The sequence below is a fragment of the Rousettus aegyptiacus genome, unplaced genomic scaffold, assembly GCF_014176215.1.
Source record: "Rousettus aegyptiacus isolate mRouAeg1 unplaced genomic scaffold, mRouAeg1.p scaffold_m13_p_11, whole genome shotgun sequence".
In the NCBI taxonomy this organism is placed as follows: domain Eukaryota; kingdom Metazoa; phylum Chordata; class Mammalia; order Chiroptera; family Pteropodidae; genus Rousettus; species Rousettus aegyptiacus.
Window position 1 is genome coordinate 66828433 of NW_023416286.1, and position 20873 is coordinate 66849305.

General features: G+C 30.2%; 1 protein-coding gene across 1 annotated transcript; it reads left to right on the plus strand.

Moving 5' to 3' along the window:
• The first annotated feature begins 9153 nt into the window (after positions 1-9153).
• Positions 9154-15724, plus strand: SLITRK6 (SLIT and NTRK like family member 6). The gene is made up of 2 exons (XM_016166397.2): positions 9154-9661; positions 11979-15724. Exon 2 carries the CDS (start codon positions 12003-12005, stop codon positions 14526-14528), a length of 2526 nt encoding a protein of 841 aa, XP_016021883.2. The 5' UTR covers positions 9154-9661; positions 11979-12002; the 3' UTR covers positions 14529-15724.
• Positions 15725-20873: the final 5149 nt, after the last annotated feature.

Sequence of the window (20873 nt, forward strand, 5' to 3'; positions counted from 1 at the left end):
GAGAGATCAATAAATAGTAATTCTATGACTCACTCGCCTATACTGAATGTCTTTAAGGAAGAAAAAAGGAAAAATATAACTTTTACTTGGAAAATATAAATCCATTTTTATTTCTACATGGGTAATCTCCTACTAATACTCACTCTCATTAGCCAATCAATAATCAGTTATAATAGTCACAAGAACATGTTAATTCAACTGTACCTAAAGTATTTAATGAAAACTGTGAACACTTTTTTTGTAAGTTTCACACTTACTAGTGGTCCGATGGCTTTTCTTTCTTTCTTTTTTTTTTTTCTTCTTTTATGAGGGGACTACAAAATATTTCAAAATTTTGTTAGAGAATACATAAGCAAAACAGGTTAGAAGCAAATTTATCTGAACAACCTAAAAGAAAAGACAATCTCTGTCCAAAAGAAGAATATAATCTGATAGAAGACAAATAGAAAGCATAAGCGGATAATTGGAGAAGAAGGAGTTATGGATATTTTCTGAGGAGTTAGGGAGATGCTTCTGAGAGTCTTCATGTATTTAACTTCTTGACAGTAGGAAAGTATTTTCATGAATAAGAAAAGAGAAGTTTGAAGGAAATATAAAGAGATATAAATGCTTAAAGAAGTCTCTGACCTATTAGAAGAGTCAAAGCTAAAACAAATTAAATTCTGTTGGAAATTTGTGAACAGCAGAAAGACAGGTTAAGAACACAAAAAAATATAGCAATGTGTAGCAATGATTAATGGAAAAAATAATTCAGAAAAGTTACAGTCTTCACTGTAACTGCAAATAGATAGTAAGACTACTGAATAAGTACTTTTGGTAAAATGAAAAACCAGTATGAGAAAGAATGTTTAGGTGGAAATAATAAGATATGGAAACAATGGAAGGTTGTAGTTTTACAAAATAGGTTCTAAGGATTAAAAGTCAGGTTCCTGGGAAGATAACCTGATATTAATGACAACATAGGAACATAAGATAATGAGCAGTCCTGGAAAATGATGGTAGGTTTGTTTTCGAAAATATACATTACCAATTGTAAGGATGCACATTTTAATCACCAAGCTACAGACACCATTTAAATAATATACTCTTTTATTTCAAATTTCCTATATATTAAAGCATTACTAGTTTATAACACAAAAATCACAACAAATGGATGATGTGTTTCTAAGTATATTTACTTGAAACGTATTAGATATTTGTACTCTTTCTAGTTAAAAGAAATAGCGTTCAGCATTCATTTGGTAGTGAGCCTTTATAGAGGCCCCGTGAACCATGAGCAGCAAGAGTAGCATCCCCAAGCTCCTTCCTAAGGAACTATTATCAGTATCTTAGCATCGAACCCATAGCTTTTAACCGTTTGTGAGCAGCTGTGCTTTAACTCGTCTTATTTTGTGCATTTATTAGAAAGTTGGGCTCTAAGATTGCAGAAAAGAGTCTATGGCCACACCACCCTGAACGTGCCAATCTAGTCTGATCTTTGAAGCTAAGCAGTGTCCAGTCTGGTTAGGTTAGTGAGTGGGAGACCGCCTTGGAATACCAAGTGTTGTAGGCATTGAAAAAAAAAAAAAAAAAAGATGTAAGAAAAGCCTACGAGAAAATATGTTTTTGCTTTGAGAATGCTCAAAGAATTTTCCATATAAATAAAAAGTAATTGCTTCTTTGCTTTACACCGTTACGGCTTATAAAAGTTTTCATAGGAACGCTCCACTTTCAGATAGTGGGGGGAAACATCATCTAAACATATATGAACCATATATAAGTATATGTATGTATAAATATTAGTGACTCAATTTTTTGTTTTCAACTAATGCACTTATTGCCCACGACTGTCATTAATGGTTACAAATGAAATGAAATATGCTTTAGAAAGTATACTTTTTTATTCAAAAAGACAATCAAAAGTATTGTTTTTAAATTTTTTCCTCCTATACAGAGAACAAAAAACTGATTTTATTATAACTCATGTGTGCTTGTTAAAACTTTTGTTCTTATTGGCAATGTTATTTGCTGAATAAATAAATTCTGATGACAGAGTTAATTGGACAGGTTAAAATCTAGACTGTGCTCTTAAGAGTTCTATAACACTGAGTATATTTATACTCAAATTTCCTGATTGTAAGTTTGTTGCTACATAGGTTTGTACTAAGGAAAAATGTGTTACTATGTTTAGAGTCATTACAATAGCTATAAACATGGGGAGGTGATCATAGTTGTATATAATTATTATTTATTGCTATTAACACTATTAAACATCTAAGGTAAAGACTAAAAAAATAGGATATTTTAACTCTAATAAATAACTTCATAATTTTATTTTTTTTTTAATTTGGAGAACCTTTTTAATCTTTTGCAAGACTATTACGGTTAATGAAAACAATGAAGATTGTCATTTATTACTACAAATAATATAGTCTGTAATATTTCACTTCGAATCATGCTCAAATTTATTTAGTTCCATTTTAATATAGACTTTTAATAAACCACAATAATAATTATGAGCCAGTGATATAATTATATACATAATGCACATAATGTGGAAAAAAATGTAAACAGTTTGCATGCTCCCCAGTATTTTCAGTTGTGAAAAACTTTTTTAAATATCCACCAGAGGGTGGTAAAAGAGTGAAAAAGCTTTAAACCAAGGAGGTTTTAGAAATAATTCCCTTAATTCTTATTAATATTATACAAATATTCAAGGTTAGTTTCAGACTGAAAGTCCTTTCAATTGTAGATTATTAAACAATGATTTCTACAAGTATCAAATATTTGTAGTATTTTGCTGAAAGTATGTGCCAATGTATAAGAAGAGCAGGTAAGTGCAATTTTGAATTTCTCCTATTTTTTCTTAACACAGTTATGTTTTAAAAATTATTTTACAGCTAAATAATGGTTTAAACTCAAATTTTTAAAAATTAGTGTTCCTTATGTTTTAGTAGGTTGGAGTTACAAATAAAAATGAGGAACTACTTGTTAAAAATGCTTCTGTTTATGATTAGCCAAAATAAAGAATATAAAATGTCTCAAAGATTATTTTACAGTAGTCATGTGACTTTAAACAAAATACTATTTTGAGGTGAAAAAGCTGAAAGTCTTTCTTACTTCAAATGAGTATTTTATGAGGGTTAAATTTAATTTTTAATTGCTCAGGAAAATTTGATATGTCTTTAATTTGATATTTTCTCCCATAGACTTTTTTTATTATGGTCATTTGATTATTAGGTGATGGATTTTTTAGGAATTATTAGTGTTAGTATTTATTATTTATTATATAACGTTCTATGTCTTATTTCAAATTAGGGAAATGTGAAAATTATAGATCAAAAAAAGAAAATTATAGATCACGTTGCCTTTATTTTCTATATATAGTAATATTAGATGGGATATATATATACTTTAAAATATGTCATAAAGAAAGTCCAATTATTGCACAAAAAATATTGGAAAATAATATAGGTAAGATGTACACAGTTAAATCATCAATAGAGTAGTTACATTAAAAAAGCATCCATATTTATTTTATGTACATGTATAGGTAATGTATAAATGCAATTTTGTGAATTGGATATAGATTGATAGTGAAGGAATAGCTTACTCTGGTTATGTGAGTGAATTATTTACAACTCAAAGTTTATCCTCTAAGTTACATAATGTTTTTTAAAATGCTATATATCAAAATGTAATATTTCTTATTTTGTTTTGGAGATTTTTAGCAAGATTTATATTAATGACAAAGCCAGCATTATTAAATGAAATCTGTCATTAATGATTTGTTCACTTTCTTGGTTAATATTAATATTCCAGTGATGATAGCAGTAGTTCAGTAAATGCTTTTTTCTATTAACTCTATTGTTACCAATTAAAAATATAAAATAAAAAAACGACTGTCTTCTGTTGAACTTTGCACTTATATTTCTCAACAATATGTACTTTGCCAATTATTTCTTTACTTTATAAAACATAGATCCAATTGTAACAAAGAATTTTATTTCAATTCAAATGAATGTAAACTTTGATACTTAAGTTTCCATGCCAACTAATCAATCTTAGGTTAGAAAAGTTATTACTTTCATTCCACTATATAAATAATCTTAAAAAATAACTACATATATATTAGTTTATATACATAGCTATATATATTATATTTTATATATTATATATTATCATATATAATTTACAGTCATGATATTTAATGGTATTTTCAGATTTTTTATTGAAATGATACATTAAATGCAACAGACATATTTTGTAAAATTGGTTGAATATCTCAATTACAAGATTAAAACTATTAAAATAAGTGTGCATCCCTTCCTTCAGTGACATAGCAACAAGTAACAGGGAGAGGCAATAATGTCTGAATTATAATTGACGATAGGAAGACATCAAGATTTTAAAATCTCCTGCAGGTGATCCACCAAGCCGATAATCTATTATGCATATTTGATTTAGTTGTATTTGCTTACTATTATTGTTAATCTTCTGAATACAAAATAATTTAGTCACATAGATTGTGTCATAATAATGACTGTATAACAACATTTATAAAAATCCAGGGGATCAATATTTATTCTTTGGTTTATCATATTAATCTTTAGCATTATGTTTTTGTTATATGAACAAAGTTTTTTTAAAAAATCAATCTTTATACATTCATAAGGACTAGTAAGTAAATGTTTTAAGGTTATGTGATAGTGAGGACATACAAAGAAATAATTAATTTTGAATAACTTCTTATTTGACTCTTTCTATATGCAATCCACTCTGTAGTACAATGGGAAAAAATATGAAGTACATGTTAGCCTTCCCTCAAAGAGTCTTTGCAATCAAAATAACTCACAATCTAGCATTATTCCACAGGAGCTTGTTATCTTTCACACTACTTATTATTTGTCATGGAAACATTCATCAACCTCTTGTAGAATTTTTTTCTTTTTTGTAATTTTAAAAAAGTCTTCTTAGTCATCAATTTGAAATAGGGTCTTTTATAAAATCTCGAATATACTTTATATCAAGAAAGAGCTGATAGTTAAAGTTTCCAGGAGAAAGTTTTTGTTTTGTTTCGTTCTGTTTGTTTTGTTTTAGGTTTTGTTAGATTAAACAATGAAGTTAGAGAATTCCTTTGTGTCAACAGATTTCAAATCACAACAGGAAGTTTTATTGTAAAACCCTCTTACAATAAGGCGATTTCATTATTAATTTTATACCTTTGATCTGAGATCAAATTGAGAATGATAAAAGCATAAGATTTAAAAAACAAATTAAACATTTTATTAAAGGTTTAATGCAAATGGTAAGTTTTCTAAGCATGCATTCATATTGACTTTATAAAATATTATATGTCATGTAAATTCACTCTAAGATGCATAGACTTTTCACTGAATGGTCATTATTTGTGATAAATATGTACAAATATTCTTCTCATGTACAAAGATGTTATTGCTAAAGACTTTTTTTATTCTTCCACATACAGAGGTCCCTTAGCTAAATTTCATGTTATTGTCAGAAGTTAAGGTATCCACAATGATTGTACTCTGATTCTGACAGAACCTAAAAAAAAAAAAAAAAAAAAAAAAGGGCAATAAAGTGCTTTGGGCTTCTCTTCCAGTTTACTATATTCAAAATTTACTGTATAGCATTGCATTGTGAAAAGTAAAAGACAATATTATTTTATTATCATTTTCTTGAATTGGATTTACGTAGATAAGTCAAATTATACACTTTTTTGTATTCAATAGATAAGGTAGGAATAATAATAAATATTTGAATTGAATTTAATATATGGGATTGTTAGTGGATTTTACTTTTCTTATTTCTTTTGAATTTTCTTTAGATTTTTATAATGAAACATATACATTTTTAAAAGTATATGTAATTTTAAAGACAACTTTTAGTTTGAAATAAGAAAATGTCATTAGTAATGTTTATAAAATCAGTATACACATCTCTGCATAACTATAAATTTGGACATTATTTGCAAACGTCTGTCAGTTCAATTTTAATAGCATTATCATTAAGTTTCAACTTAATCTCCTAATGGTACATGGCAGATGAAGTCCACAGCAATAAATATTTCCCAATGATTTACATTCAATATTTCTTTTTAATTATATAAATACTAAAAAAGTGACATTGATTTGGGATTATTTCTGTTTAGTTTCTTCAAAGAATGAAATAATCAATGAATATTTAAAATCTATCATCTATGGTATTATCATCCACAAAGTTTCATCAAGTGTAATACTTTTTACCTTCAGAGTATTTAAATATTCCTCAGCTACACCACAGATGGTGCAAAGGTTTCTCTGTTCAAGCCTTCTAGATTTTTAAGTTAAAACAATCTGATATATGTCTTCACTTTAGCATTCAAATGTGGCATTACAATAGGTGGGCGGATGCTCTGAGGTAGAGCATGTTCTGTACAGAATGAATAAATCTTTGTTTTTTTCCCCCTCTTTCCAATGTTTAGTCTTGGCCTTTTCATACTATTTGTCCCATATGCATTGTCAGTCCAACACATTTCATAAGCCATTCTTTCAGATGATCTTTGTTGCCATTGGATATGCAAAATGATTGCCCTCCTCCCATTCACGTAAGCAAGAAAAGGAGGCAGTCTCCTAACTCCTCATATATAATGCACTGTGATTCCTTACATATGCTGCTGCTTTAAAATGAGATAGGTTTATTTCTCCTGACTGCTTAGTATTCTTGATAGTATTTAGACTACTTGCATGTTTGCCCTTTAAGGTTATGCACATTCTAAAATGAAGATAAAACTGACAATAACACATAACTTAGACTCTATGATAATAGGTTACTTCTTAAAATTGTCCAATACAGAGTCACTGGAGGTAAACTATATGGTAAATAGTATTTACTATAATCACTTAAAATTTTATTATTAAAACTTTGAGAAAGTTATATTGGAAAGGTAATTTTTCGTGTAATAATTGAAAAATTAAAAGTCATGTTAAAATAAAACCCAACAAACATTAACATATTCTGTCATAAGTATTTTGGAAAGAACAGCTATATTATTAATTTAGTAATATAACTGGAAAATTACAGTTAAGAAAACATAGAAAACAGTGGATGTATTTATTTATAATTATTCGAATGTGCTAAACTACATATTTTGTTATTAAATTTGAGATAATGGTAATTCATTATCAACATTATTCTCTAAATTGTTAAAAGTTACAGAATGCTCCTCAAATAACAATTTTTCATCTAGCTTTTCTTTAAGTTCCCACCCAAAACTTACAGATAAAGTAAAGAATAAAAAGACAAGGCCTGCCAGTCACTTCTCTCCTTTACTCTTGTGTAATTAACCAGTAATGTATACATGGAAGAGATAAGGTAATCAAGAGATTCAAGATAAAAAATTTAAAATATCTGCTAGTTGTATATTATGGATAAAATAGACATGTGCTCAAATTGGAGGAAACGAGAGAAACCCATATCAATATAGAAGAAATTTAGTTCCATTTGTCCCACATGTCTGTTTGAACAATTTTCTTCCATAGATTATACTCTCAAAACATTTCTTCTTAGACTTTGCCTCCAAAATCTAAATAAATGGATTTGGAGAATTACGCCTATAGTATTGGGAGGAATGTTATTTTAGTTTCTTGTTTCCCCATTGATTCTCTCTCCTTTGTCACCACTTATCTAAATCATTAGGTTGATTTATGTTAACAGAATTTGTCCATGGAAGTAGCAAATTGTGCCTAATGCAATTCCTTACTTGCATTCTCCCTTATTCCCTTTCTTCTCTTATTTCTCATCTTTATTCTCTTTCCTCACTCCTTTATCTGTATTATGGTCTCAATTTCATTTTAAAGCACACAATGTCTTTAAAAAACATGAGGACCATAATGAGTGTGAGAATATTATATAAAGGAAAGTTATAATATTAAAATTGTCTCAAAATCCTTATATTTTATAATAATTATTCCACACTAAGGATATGAAAACTATAACTTTGAGTGCATACCTGTAGACTGTCATTAAATAATAGTTCAATCTGATATGGCCCTGTTGTGATGATTTAACCTGCATAAAACTTCTTTCTTATTTTCTGAAATGAGACCTAGTGTTATATAGGTAGTCTCTGAAACATAAAGACCAGAGTGTTTCTAAACATAGAATATTTCAAAATAAATTATAACATCTAGTATATTCATTTTGGATGCAACAAAGTTCAGGTACTTGGAATGCAGGTAAAGAGGAAGGGTTTTTAAAATACAGGCATTTGAGGAAATAAGGAATCTGACATTTGAGAGTTCTATTAGTGATGATTCAGAACTTTTAAGAGTTGAAGAAATAATTAACTTTTAAAATATAACCTTTCTAGAAAAAAATGCTTTCTGACCTAGTACCATAAAAATCAGGATATTGTAGCTTCTACTTGTCTTATTTTATTTGAAAAGGTATAATTTTATATGTTTGAATGTGATAAACAGTGTTTGATTAATGACAACCATTTATAATAAAGATTATTGAATAGAATTTAAAATAATCATATTTCTATTCCAAATTAAGTATTATCTTAATTGGAAAAAAAACTTCATTTCTAGTCTCATTATTGAATCTTAGCTGTAGGGAAAGAAATAATGAAGCATAAACCGTAGAGTTTCTGACGTAAGGCTTTTACAAAAAAAAATTTAAAGGGTGAATACAAAAATGCAAATGTTGCAGGAAAGCAGTCCATGTCAATATTTTAAAATGTAATTCCTGCCCAGTTTCAGCCATGAATACTGGTAAAAAAAAAAAAAAAAAAAGGAATAAAAAGAAAAAAAACCAAAGCAACTATTCTACAGGCAGCATGCTTGCAGTTTTCTGGACACATGTGTGCAAACAATACAGCACTGTGCTAGATGAGAATTTAACATAATGTATTATTTAGCTTTCTATGGAACACAAAATATTATTAAGCATTTTAAATGACATGTAATTATTTTCATCAAAATTTACTTGCGCTATAATTCACTAATTCACTTTCATATTTGGTATGAAAAGGGAGTGGAAAGACCATTTGCAGAAAGAGGAGGGGTTAAGCCGTCCCAAGGTGGAGCTCTCTCTTGTGTTAAATGACACTGGCAGATTAAAGCTCTCTGATGGGGAAGGGCTTAAAGGCTGAGTCAAAAGCCAAGAAGTCTCTTTATTTACGCCTACCTCCCAGCCCTTGGCAATCTGACTAATAACAAACTGAGCTAACAAGAAAGACTAGAAAGGGAGGAAAGAGAACCCTGCTGCATGCAGCTTGGATCTACAACCTAAGAAAGCAAGAGTGATCAGTCTCAGCTCTGTGAAACATCTTGTTTATTTACTTCGTTTGGCAGTTTGCAAATGGTTAACTATATGCAAAAAAGTCAGCGTAGCTGTGAAGTATGCCGTGAATTTTAATTGGGGGAAAAAGGACAACTGCTTCAGGATGATTTAGTATGCACTCTGCTTGAAATATTGTCAATGAAATGCTCAGCATTTTGGGTCTGACTAGAGGTTTTCACTTTATAAAGTGATGGGACTCGCCAAAAAGTGATATTTAAGAAGAAAGTAATCGGTGGTTAGTGTTTTCTCTTTTAATAAAGAAAGTGAATTTACTTTGAACATCTCTTCCAGCTGTGCATTACAGATAACGTCAGGAAGAGTCTCTGCTTTACAGGTAAGATGAATGTTTCCAGACTTTTCTGTTCCCTATTTTTGCATTATCCTAAAGTGGTTGAATGTATATTTGTCCTTAAAAAAATAACTTTGCATTAAAGGCTATCCAGTTTCATTCTTGCTCATTGGCACAACTAATACTGTAGCAGATGCCTGTTTTCTCTGAGCAGCAGACATTTAGTCCAACAGCTGGCAGTGGAGGAGAACAAATAAAATAATATGCCAATATATCTTTTACAGCATGCAGTTTGTTACTGGAAACTAAATATGTGTGCTTTTTGAAAAAAGATGACTTTAAAATGCCGCCACTGAACTTAAAGCATAAGCAGAATATTAAGATTCTTTATATTTTGTATACTACTTTTATTAATTCCTGACTTAAAAATATGTATATTCTAAAAATATGTAAATGGAGATTTTTACCTCTTTAACATTGTTTCAGAATAGTCAATACAAAACCACTCTTTAAATCTGTATGTATTTCAAAAAAGCATTAGAAATGATTTCCTAGGGCATTTTGGAAAGCCTAAAATGCATGTAAGATTTTTTAAAAAAATCATGAGGTAATCATCTGGAAGTTATTTACTATTTTCTCAAGATGCTGTGCCTGGTGAAACCAATAACATTCTTTCTTCGTAATCTATGGAGAAGCACTTTTAATGTTTGTGGAAGCTAATCCACAAGTTGAGACTCCAGCTACAAGCTTCTTGATTCTAAACACAGTACTCAGAGCTGTATAAAATCAAACTATTTCCCTATGGAAATGTCGACTCGGCTAACTTTTCCTTTGTATAAAGAGGCACTATATTGCTTCATTTCTTCGATTATCTTTTACCTTTCAAAAACTTCATACTGTACGTGTTTTTAGTAAAACAATGCATTTCATGAAATAAAGTTTATTTTCAGAATTATTCTCAGGTGTTTTATCTGATTGTGAATTTTAAATAGATTCAAAGTTACTATTTACATTCCATTTAGAAAAATCTCAAAAAGTTGAATAATTACAAGATATGGTGTTTGCTTACCTTTCAATTTAGTTGATATGAATTTAAATACGATGTTTAAAGGAAAAAAGTTAGATACCATTACAGTTATGCATTTATCTTGTATCTGCTGTCACTTCAGAGTTAGAATCTTTTTAAATTTACTGTCTTAGACATATGTCTTAAATTTTTAAGGTACTGAAATATGTGATGCTATCCTGTTATTTTTTTAGTTAGCAAATTAGAGATATCCTCAAATATTTTAGAATAATGCAGTTTCTTTCAGAATTCATTGTTTGTGACTTTAAGCCTTATAATAAAGGAGATCAACTGCTTAATTATGTGATGACAGTCAATGCCCTAAAGCCTATTTCAGGACCTCATTAGGAAGTCATTTGCTAGAAGTTTACAGGAGGCACTCTTTATTCTTCTATAATAGCCAGAAATGTGTGTTAAAGATCAGTTTGTCTTCTTTAGTTTTTATGATATTGACTTTATTCATAACAATTTAAAAGTAGCAGGAAATATTCTACCCCTAGAAAGTCAATATAAAATGTGACTCAAGTGAAATTTGAATGGGCACTCTTAATTATATGTATCTAATACTATTAGGCTTATACGAAGTGCCTTAGGAAGCATAGTTAAAACGAAATTCTTTTTATAGTGTTCCACTTTATTAAGTGGTCAGAGATGTATTTTCTTCAAGAATTTTAATAAAAGATTGAATTTATAAGTATCTTGAACCTAATTCAAAGCAGGTTAAATCACAAATACAATTATTAGATGTTATATTGTGAGATCAAGTTCAAAAATACAAATAAGGAAATAAATACTGCATGCATGCATACATTTTTTTCCTAGCTATGACTTTTGCATTCCCTATAGTTCTCTCTGCTTCTGGCTAATACCTACATATTTGTCTTTTACTTTAATCCTTCAACCTTAGATTCATCTACTTTGTTTAAAAATATCAGAGTCTTTTCAAATATACACCTTTGTATCATACCAAAGTGTCAATTGTCCATTTAGCCAATATCTCTCTCATTTATTAAAATGCAGTTTATTTAGCAGATAAGAACATAACTGATGATATAATATTTTTAATTCTCCTTGACCTAAATTTTACTATTTGGTCACAGTGCAAGTTAAAGTTGACATGCCTGTCATTGTATTAGAAAAAATAAAAGACAATGTAGATGCAGCAAAGTGTTTGTATTTTCAGAGTAATCGATAGTTTTCTTTTTAGAGGAAAACCTATCATTTTGAAAACATCAGACTCATCTCCTGCCCGCTTCTGTCCACTAAAGTCCATTGCTATCGCATTTTATTTTACAGAATCAGATTCTATCACATGACAACATGAAGCTGTGGACTCATCTCTTATATTCATCTCTCCTTGCCTGTATATCTTCACAATCCTCATATCCAATGTCCTCAGCGAGAGGTTCTTGTGATTCTCTTTGCAATTGTGAGGAAAAAGACGGCATGATGCTAATAAATTGTGAAGAAAAAGGTATCAAGACATTATCCCAAATAACTGTGCCACCATCACGACCTGTCCACTTAAATTTATTAAATAATGACTTGACAGTGCTTCACACAAATGACTTTTCTGGGCTTACCAATGCTATTGCAATACACCTTGGATTTAACAATATTGCAGATATTGAGACTGGTGCATTTAATGGCCTTGGCCTTCTTAAGCAACTTCATATCAATCACAATTCTTTAGAAATTCTTAAAGAGGATACCTTCCATGGACTGGAAAACCTGGAATTTCTACAAGCGGATAATAATTTTATTACTGTGATTGAACCAAGTGCCTTCAGCAAGCTCAACAGACTTAAAGTGTTAATTTTAAATGACAATGCTATTGAGAGTCTTCCTCCAAACATATTTCGATTTGTTCCTTTAACCCATCTAGATCTCCGTGGAAATCAGTTGCAAACATTGCCTTATGTTGGTTTTTTAGAACACATTGGCCGAATATTGGATCTCCAGTTGGAGGACAATAAATGGGCCTGCAATTGTGATCTACTACAGCTAAAAATATGGTTGGAAAACATGCCTCCACAGTCTATAATTGGTGAAATTGTATGTAACAGCCCTCCAGTTTTCAAAGGGAGCATACTAAGTCGGCTGAAAAAGGAGTCAATTTGCCCCACTCCACCATTGTATGAAGAACATGAGGATCCTTCAGGATCATTACATCTGGCAGTAACGTCTTCAATAAGCGATAGTCGCATGTCAATCAAGACCACATCCCTTTTAAAAACACCCACCAGAGTTCCGGGTTTGATACCTTATATTACAAAACCATCTACTCAACTTCCAGAACCCTACTGTCCTATTCCTTGTAACTGCAAAGTGTTATCTCCATCAGGACTTCTAATACACTGTCAAGAACGCAATATTGAAAGCTTATCAGATTTAAAACCTCCTCCACAAAATCCTAGAAAGCTTATACTAGCAGGGAATATTATTCATACATTATTGAAGTCTGATCTAGTGGAATACTTCACTCTGGAAATGCTTCACTTGGGAAACAATCATATCGAGGTTCTTGAAGAAGGATCATTTATGAATTTAACAAGATTACAGAAGCTCTATCTAAATGGTAACCATCTGACCAAATTAAATAGTGGCATGTTCCTTGGTCTCCACAATCTCGAGTACTTATATCTTGAATATAATGCAGTTAAGGAAATACTACCAGGAACCTTTAACCCGATGCCTAAACTTAAAGTCCTCTATTTAAATAACAATCTCTTACAAGTTTTACCACCACATATTTTTTCAGGGGTTCCCCTAACAAGGATAAACCTTAAAACAAACCAGTTTACTCATCTACCTGTAAGTAACATCTTGGATCACCTTGATTTACTGACCCAGATTGACCTTGAGGATAATCCCTGGGATTGCTCCTGTGACCTGGTTGGATTGCAGCAATGGATACAAAAATTAAGTAAGAACACCGTGACAGATGACATCCTCTGCACTTCTCCAGAGCACTTAGACAAAAAGGAATTAAAAGCACTAAATAGTGAACTTCTTTGCCCAGGTTTGGTCAATAACCCATCCCTGCCAACTCATACTAGTTACGTAATTGTCAGTACTCCTACAACCTCAACTACAGCCGATACTATTTTAAGATCACTTACTGATGCTGTACCACTATCTGTTTTAATATTAGGACTGCTGATTGTGTTCATAACTATTGTGTTCTGTGCTGCAGGAATAGTGGTTCTTGTTCTCCATCGCAGGAGAAGATACAAGAAGAAGCAAGCAGATGAGCAGATGAGAGACAACAGTCCCGTGCATCTTCAATATAGCATGTATGGCCATAAAACAACTCACCACACTACTGAAAGGCCCACTGCATCACTCTATGAGCAGCACATGGTAAGCCCCATGGTTCATGTCTATAGAAGTCCATCCTTTGGCCCAAAGCATTTAGAAGAAGAAGAAGAAGAAAGAAATGAGAAAGAGGGAAGCGATGCAAAACATCTCCAAAGAAGTCTTTTAGAACGGGAAAATCATTCGCCACTCACAGGGTCAAATATGAAGTACAAAACCACAGACCAAATGACGGAATTTTTATCCTTCCAAGATGCCAGTTCATTATATAGAAACATTTTAGAGAAAGAAAGAGAGCTTCAGGAACTGGGAATCACAGAATACCTAAAGAAAAACATTGCTCAACTCCAGCCTGATATGGAGGTACACTATCCAGGAGGCCATGAAGAGTTAAAATTAATGGAGACATTAATGTACTCAAGACCAAGGAAGGTGTTAGTAGAACAGACTAAAAATGAATATTTTGAACTCAAAGCTAACTTACATGCTGAGCCTGACTACTTAGAAGTCCTGGAACAGCAAACATAGATGAAGAGTTTGAGGGCTTTTGCAGAAATGCTGTGATTCTGTCTTAAGTCCAACATCTGTAAATAAGTGCCTTACATGAGTGTGTCATCAACCAGAATTTAAGCACAGCAGTATTCTCATGGGAAAAATAAATAAATAAAAGAAAAAGACACTCAGGGATCACTGGGAGAAGCCATTGCATTGTCTTTAGGCAATTTTGTATATTCCCAATAAAATAAATCCTTGCATGTAAATCATTCAAGGATGACAGTAATATTACTCTAAAGGTTTAAAAGTATTTCACAGAAGTTCTCTTGTACATCTAAAATGGTTGAATATTTAAGCAACCCTAATTTTCTTAAATTACTTTACCTGCGGATTAAATAGAATTGGATTTTGTCATTTAAAAATTATACCTATATATGTAGTATTAATATATAAGAAATATATTGTTTATATAACCAATATATGTACTACAAAAAAATACATTGTCAAATACACCTAATTTTCTTGCTATAAAGGCAAAGGGACTGGACCTTTAAAATTACAAATAGTAAGAAAAAAAATGAGAGGTTGGATTATGCAGGCTAAGAGTGGCCCAAACTTTGAACGTTTGAGGATCAAAAAATAATACCACTGCTATGCTTTCTGTATTTAAAAATAAGAATAATTAATATTTCCGGTGGGATAAATAAGCAACATTTGGGGGTTTTCTGCACATTTTGTGTGAACAATCTTATTGTTGATGCTGCTGTGAACTAAGGTATGTCATTTGTGCTCAAAGTTCATTTCTTATTCTTAAGATATTTGTAAAATGCTACTGATATTCAACTGTAAATATGATTAGTGCATCTATTAAGTTTCGTTTCTTTCATAACATTCTTTGTAAATTTGAATGACCAAAATAGAAATATGTTTCTTGTTGCAAGTAATTCATAGGTGTAAAACAAATAGAAAAATTATTATTTTATTTTTATTGATGTATACTGATAGTTGCCATAAATTAGTAGCAAAGGCATGTCTGAAGGTAAGTGATTTCAGTTGCCTCAAGAGTGGCACCATGTAGCTTTATTTTAAAAGAAAGATAGCTAGATTTCTATAAACTATTTATTCTGTACAGTTTTGTATATTTTTGGTTCACAAAGTTAATTATTCTTGGGTGCCTTTCAAGAAAATTAAAAATACTGCTCACTACAATAAAATTAAAATAAAAACCCTCTTTTTAAATGTACTTTCTTCGATTAGTCTGATCTGTAATTCAACCAAGTCAGGATTAACACATACACGCACTCACACACACAAAGGCAAAATAGGATCTCTGTTTTCATCCACACAGAATCATCTTGTCCACCATGTGCGAAAGGCTATTTAATGTCTGGATATGATTGACACAGAGCCAGACTTAAAGTCTGAGCGTTGGTTCTCCCTTTCTAGCAAACTATTTTCTTACTCAATACAAAAAGAAATGACTTATTTTTCTTCTTTCTGATTATACACTGAATCATGCAGCAAATTTTTACAAAGAAAAATGGGATTAATCAAGTTTATTTAGTTTTGTGTTTTGAACACCATGCAGATCCATGCATAGAGTTAGGAAGAAACATATTTTCTATTAGGAAAAACTTTCTTCACTACTAGCAAACATATATTATTTGATTTTGAAATAGAAGCCTTCCCGTTGATGAAAATAGTAGGAGCTTGTGTTGCATGGTATGAGGACTATGAGTCTTCTAAAACCATATTACTAAGATTTTCCTTTAAATCATTGAATATATTAATAGAAAAAATCAAGAATTATGTATTCAAATGTTTGACATAAACCTAAACTTCTCATTCGCTTCCGAGGTTTGAATAAACAAAGGTGAGGTTTATTTTTGTAACACTGAGAATCTGTGCGCATATGAGTGTTTTATGTATTTATCTAGTAAAAAACAAAAAACAAAAAACAAAAACCAGCACTGTAAGGAGTAGTAAACCTTTCAAAACATGATTTTCAAAGTTAAATTCTAAAGGGAAAAACAAAGCAAGAGCAAAATTTATGTTATTGGATTTCTCCTATTCGGTTAGAGTATTTGCCAATATTTTCTGATTCCAATCAAGTACATAAATGTATCAGAAAGACTTAAGCAACCCTCATGCCTGGAGGACACTTGGAAGAGCTCCAGGAATGTAGACATAAACATGTCCACAAGAATATTCTTCTCTTTTGAGTGAGAGGAAAAAAATATATATGTATTATATATATACACTTTATATATATATACACATATACATATACTACATATATATAATCTTTATTCATTATTATTGCTTGAAGTAGTAATGTTCATTCTTCAACTTATAATTAAGACAGAGCAAAGTTTAGAAATTCATGTAAAGATATCCCCAAAGTTAAATACAACCCCGAGATTAAAAGTCTGTGGGAGAGAGGATATAACTTATAATGATGTAGAAATCATTATGGTTTCCAAAGGGCATGAGATTTTAAAGACTTAGATGTTTCATTCATGATTGATCTTCCTTATGAGATTGGGTTCCCTACCAGTAGATGAGAGTTGAGAAAGCCAGTGATGGTTTTTAATTCTTATTTAGCTTGGTAAAGCCTATGATAATCACTCAGAAATTTGGTTATTTTATCTACATTTCCTATTTGTTCTTTTTTCCACTAAAGATTATTTTTATTGTATTTCTGTTTCATTATCTACTTAAGCTGTCAATGTGGTCACTTATTCAAATAATTGATAGATTTAGAGTCTCAAGTCCTAATTCAGTGTCCTCCATCTTTTTTACATACCTAGGCATTCTAAAAATAAATTATACTTGTGATTACCCTACTTCTTTCTTAATTAACAGAAGTTATTCTTTGTTCATTGCACATCAGTGCAAGTTCTCATTTATGTCTTAATCTTGACTTTTTACTACATAGTCATACCACTATATAATTATACTGGATCACATTTTTAAAATTCAGTCAATCTGTTAGACATAAATTGCAGTAATCTTTATTTAGCAAATACATTTTCACTAAAATATCATGTAAACATCTGCTATAAATTTATAAAATGTTCTTCAGATATCTTCCATTGATTTCCATTCTGGGATACAAATTTCACAATCTTATAAGAAAAAATTATATCAGTGATGCTGATATAATTTTCTATCCTCTTGAATTGAGGATAGAAAACATTTTCTCACTGCTCCGATATCAAGTAAATTGAAGCAACATGTAATTGTCCTTTGTGCTGTCCTGATGCTTTGACCCAATTAATTTAAAATACTTTAACTTTGATCCAGGATTGAAAAATGCGATTCGAGAATCCCCTTATCTTTAAAATTAAACTTTTTAAATGACGGTTTATAGCTTTCCATATATATTTGGATAGCTCCTAAATATATGTATTTGAAAAGTAATAAAGATAAGATGGATAGATAAACTAGATAGTTTCAATATATACACAATTTATTTTGTATTATTTGTTTTTATGTTAAGAGAAAATAAATACTATTAACTTGCAGAATTTGGTAATAAACTGTTTTTATAATAGAAACAAGCACAAATAAATACCCAAAATAAAAGCTCCTAAAAGTTTACCATACATAAGACTTACTCCTAAATTATCATTGGAGACGGCTCTCCACAAAAAAAGTTATCCATGTGCATAAAAATGCTGACTACATGAGCAAAGGAGTTTAAATCTGCTGGTTATTGAGACATGGTTTTACAGTGAAACCAAGGGTTCCTCTCTATTTCTTTTCCCTGAACACTTATAATATAGACAAGAATGGCTGTAGTTTTCTTCTTGAGAAGATGGAATATCATAAAAGACACACTTTTCTGATAGGAATAGAGACAATTAGAAGTCTTTCTCAGAAGGAGTAATCCTATACCTGAATAGATATATGAAGAATAATCTTTTTAATAATAAATGAACAAATGACCAAAAATACAATATTCCTTTTTGCCTTTTCAATTCCATACACTCTGAAATATAGATATTTGCCCAAATATTCTCAGAGGCTTAAAATCATAACAATTTCTTAAATAAAAATAAGATGTAATGGTTGTTTTTCATTGAATTATAAAACTATTATTTTATTAAAATTATATTGTTAACACATTTCTGCCCTACATATAAATAAACACCATTACCTGTTTTATAAAACGCAAGTGTTATGTATATGTTATATATTACAATACATAAAATATATAAATTATATATAAATATACCTTAAATTATATATAATATATAAATATACATTCAAATGCTAGTTTGTGGAATGTTATCCAAATCTTAGAGCTTATAAGTGAAAGAAATAACAACCCTAAAACTTTACATGATAGCACTAGTAATGAGCTGTGAATCTGAAAGAATTTTTGTAAATGATTATTAATAAAAATTTCTATCAACTGTGTAAGATTAAATTATTAATTTTTAAGATGAATTTACACTTATTACCTATATCTATTCTTATGCATATTTAGCATAGAGGAGACTGCCAGATGTAGAATCTTCTTCTAGCTGCTCTGAAAGTGTAATCAAATAGACAAATACTCTTCTGTTAGTAAATGTCTTTCAGCAGATTAGTGAATGAAGAATGGAAACAATTCAACAACAAAATTCACACACACACATACAAACATTCATGTATTTCCAATTAAAATGATTTAAAATTGTACACTTTTTAAAAATAGCTTACTTTTGCTTTAGAATTTAAATAAATAAAAAGCAGATCTGACCTGGTTATAAGTGTATGCAGGTCAGCCTCCATCTCTACAGCAATAACACACAGACTGAGACTTTAAAAGCCTATGTTTTCACTGTAGGGATGCTAAAACACAACCTTTTATTCTCTCATGGAAGATTCAGCAATCTTTGTGGAACAATTCCTAAGTATTATTAAAACAAAGAAAAATAGAATAGAAAAGGTTTACGGGCATCAATATGCAAACAGTTTATATAGAAGATGAGAAGATAGAGGTTGAGTTAGTAGACAAAAATGGTGCTTATTTCCCCTGCCAAACATGTTATCATTAACTCCTGATAGCCAAATGTTGGCCAGAGTTCTACAATGAATCATCCTCTGCAGAACCTTGGGTCATGAATCACTCTTTTTATTTTTTTCTAAGTGAATTTATCTTCCTTTTATCAATGTTGTTATCATTTCTAAACTAAAACAAATGAACAAACAAACAAACAAACAAAAAACCAAAAGTTCTCTGAATTATAGCCCGTTAAGCTGTGTGTGTTTCAGGAAGTTTATCAATTAAATCATTTGAAGGTTTAATGCATTGGGTATGATATAAAATACTCAAGCAGTCATTTTAAGAGTATAAAAAAGATACTTCAGAAAGAGCACACTATATGCTATTTTTAGTCATCATAAATTCAATCTTCAAATCATATTTGACATAGCTCTTTAAAACATAATTTTGTTGAGCATAATTCAATTATGAAACATTTACCTTCTACAGTCTCAATGGTACTAAAGAAACTTAGTTCATCAAAGTCTGAAAGCTTTCTGAAACTTGCTCTTGTATTTTAGTATATCAACCAATTTTTAATCAATGTATATTTCTCACTCACATCTATAAACTAAAAATTTCTGTCAACAAAATGTGTTTGAATCATTGATAATTCAATAAATTCAAAAATTATATTCAATATTTCTAAACTGTTATATAATCATACAATAACACATCTATCAATATAAGTGGATGGTTACTCCAAAAACAAGTACAGTGTCTATTCTAGTAAATTATTTGCCTCTACACAACTATGATAATGTGATTGATATTTGGATTATGTGGAAAGAACTGCTTCAGCATAAGAACAATATGGGTTCTAATATAATCTCAACTATCTATTATGTGACCTTGAACAATTTATTTAAACTATATGAATCACAGTTGTTTCATAAAGGGAATAATAACTTACTTTTCAGAGTTGATTTTATGGTTTGCTAACATGTATAAAATAAATTCCTCTGCTTGTATATTTCAGGGAGGTTTAGAGATAGCACTGTACTGTGGCAGTGGAAGGAGAAGAGATTTGGGTAAATTTAGGGTAATTCCTCTGAATTTCATATCCGTTGCCTATAAAATGTAAAAGAATAATGATATTCTAATAATTTTAAGATTTTTGAAGATTCCTTGAGACACTCTATGTTAAAGGATTGTGTAAATGTTTCGGCAACATATAAATATTTTACTTTTAATTTCTATTGATATTAATTAGCTCTAATTGGTGAAAAGTCCTACCTTGTTTTAAACTTTAATATTTCTCCCTAACTCATCTAATTTACTTTGCTTTCCACACAGTAGCTTGTTATATATTTTAAGGAAGACCATTTTATCTGTTTTTATTT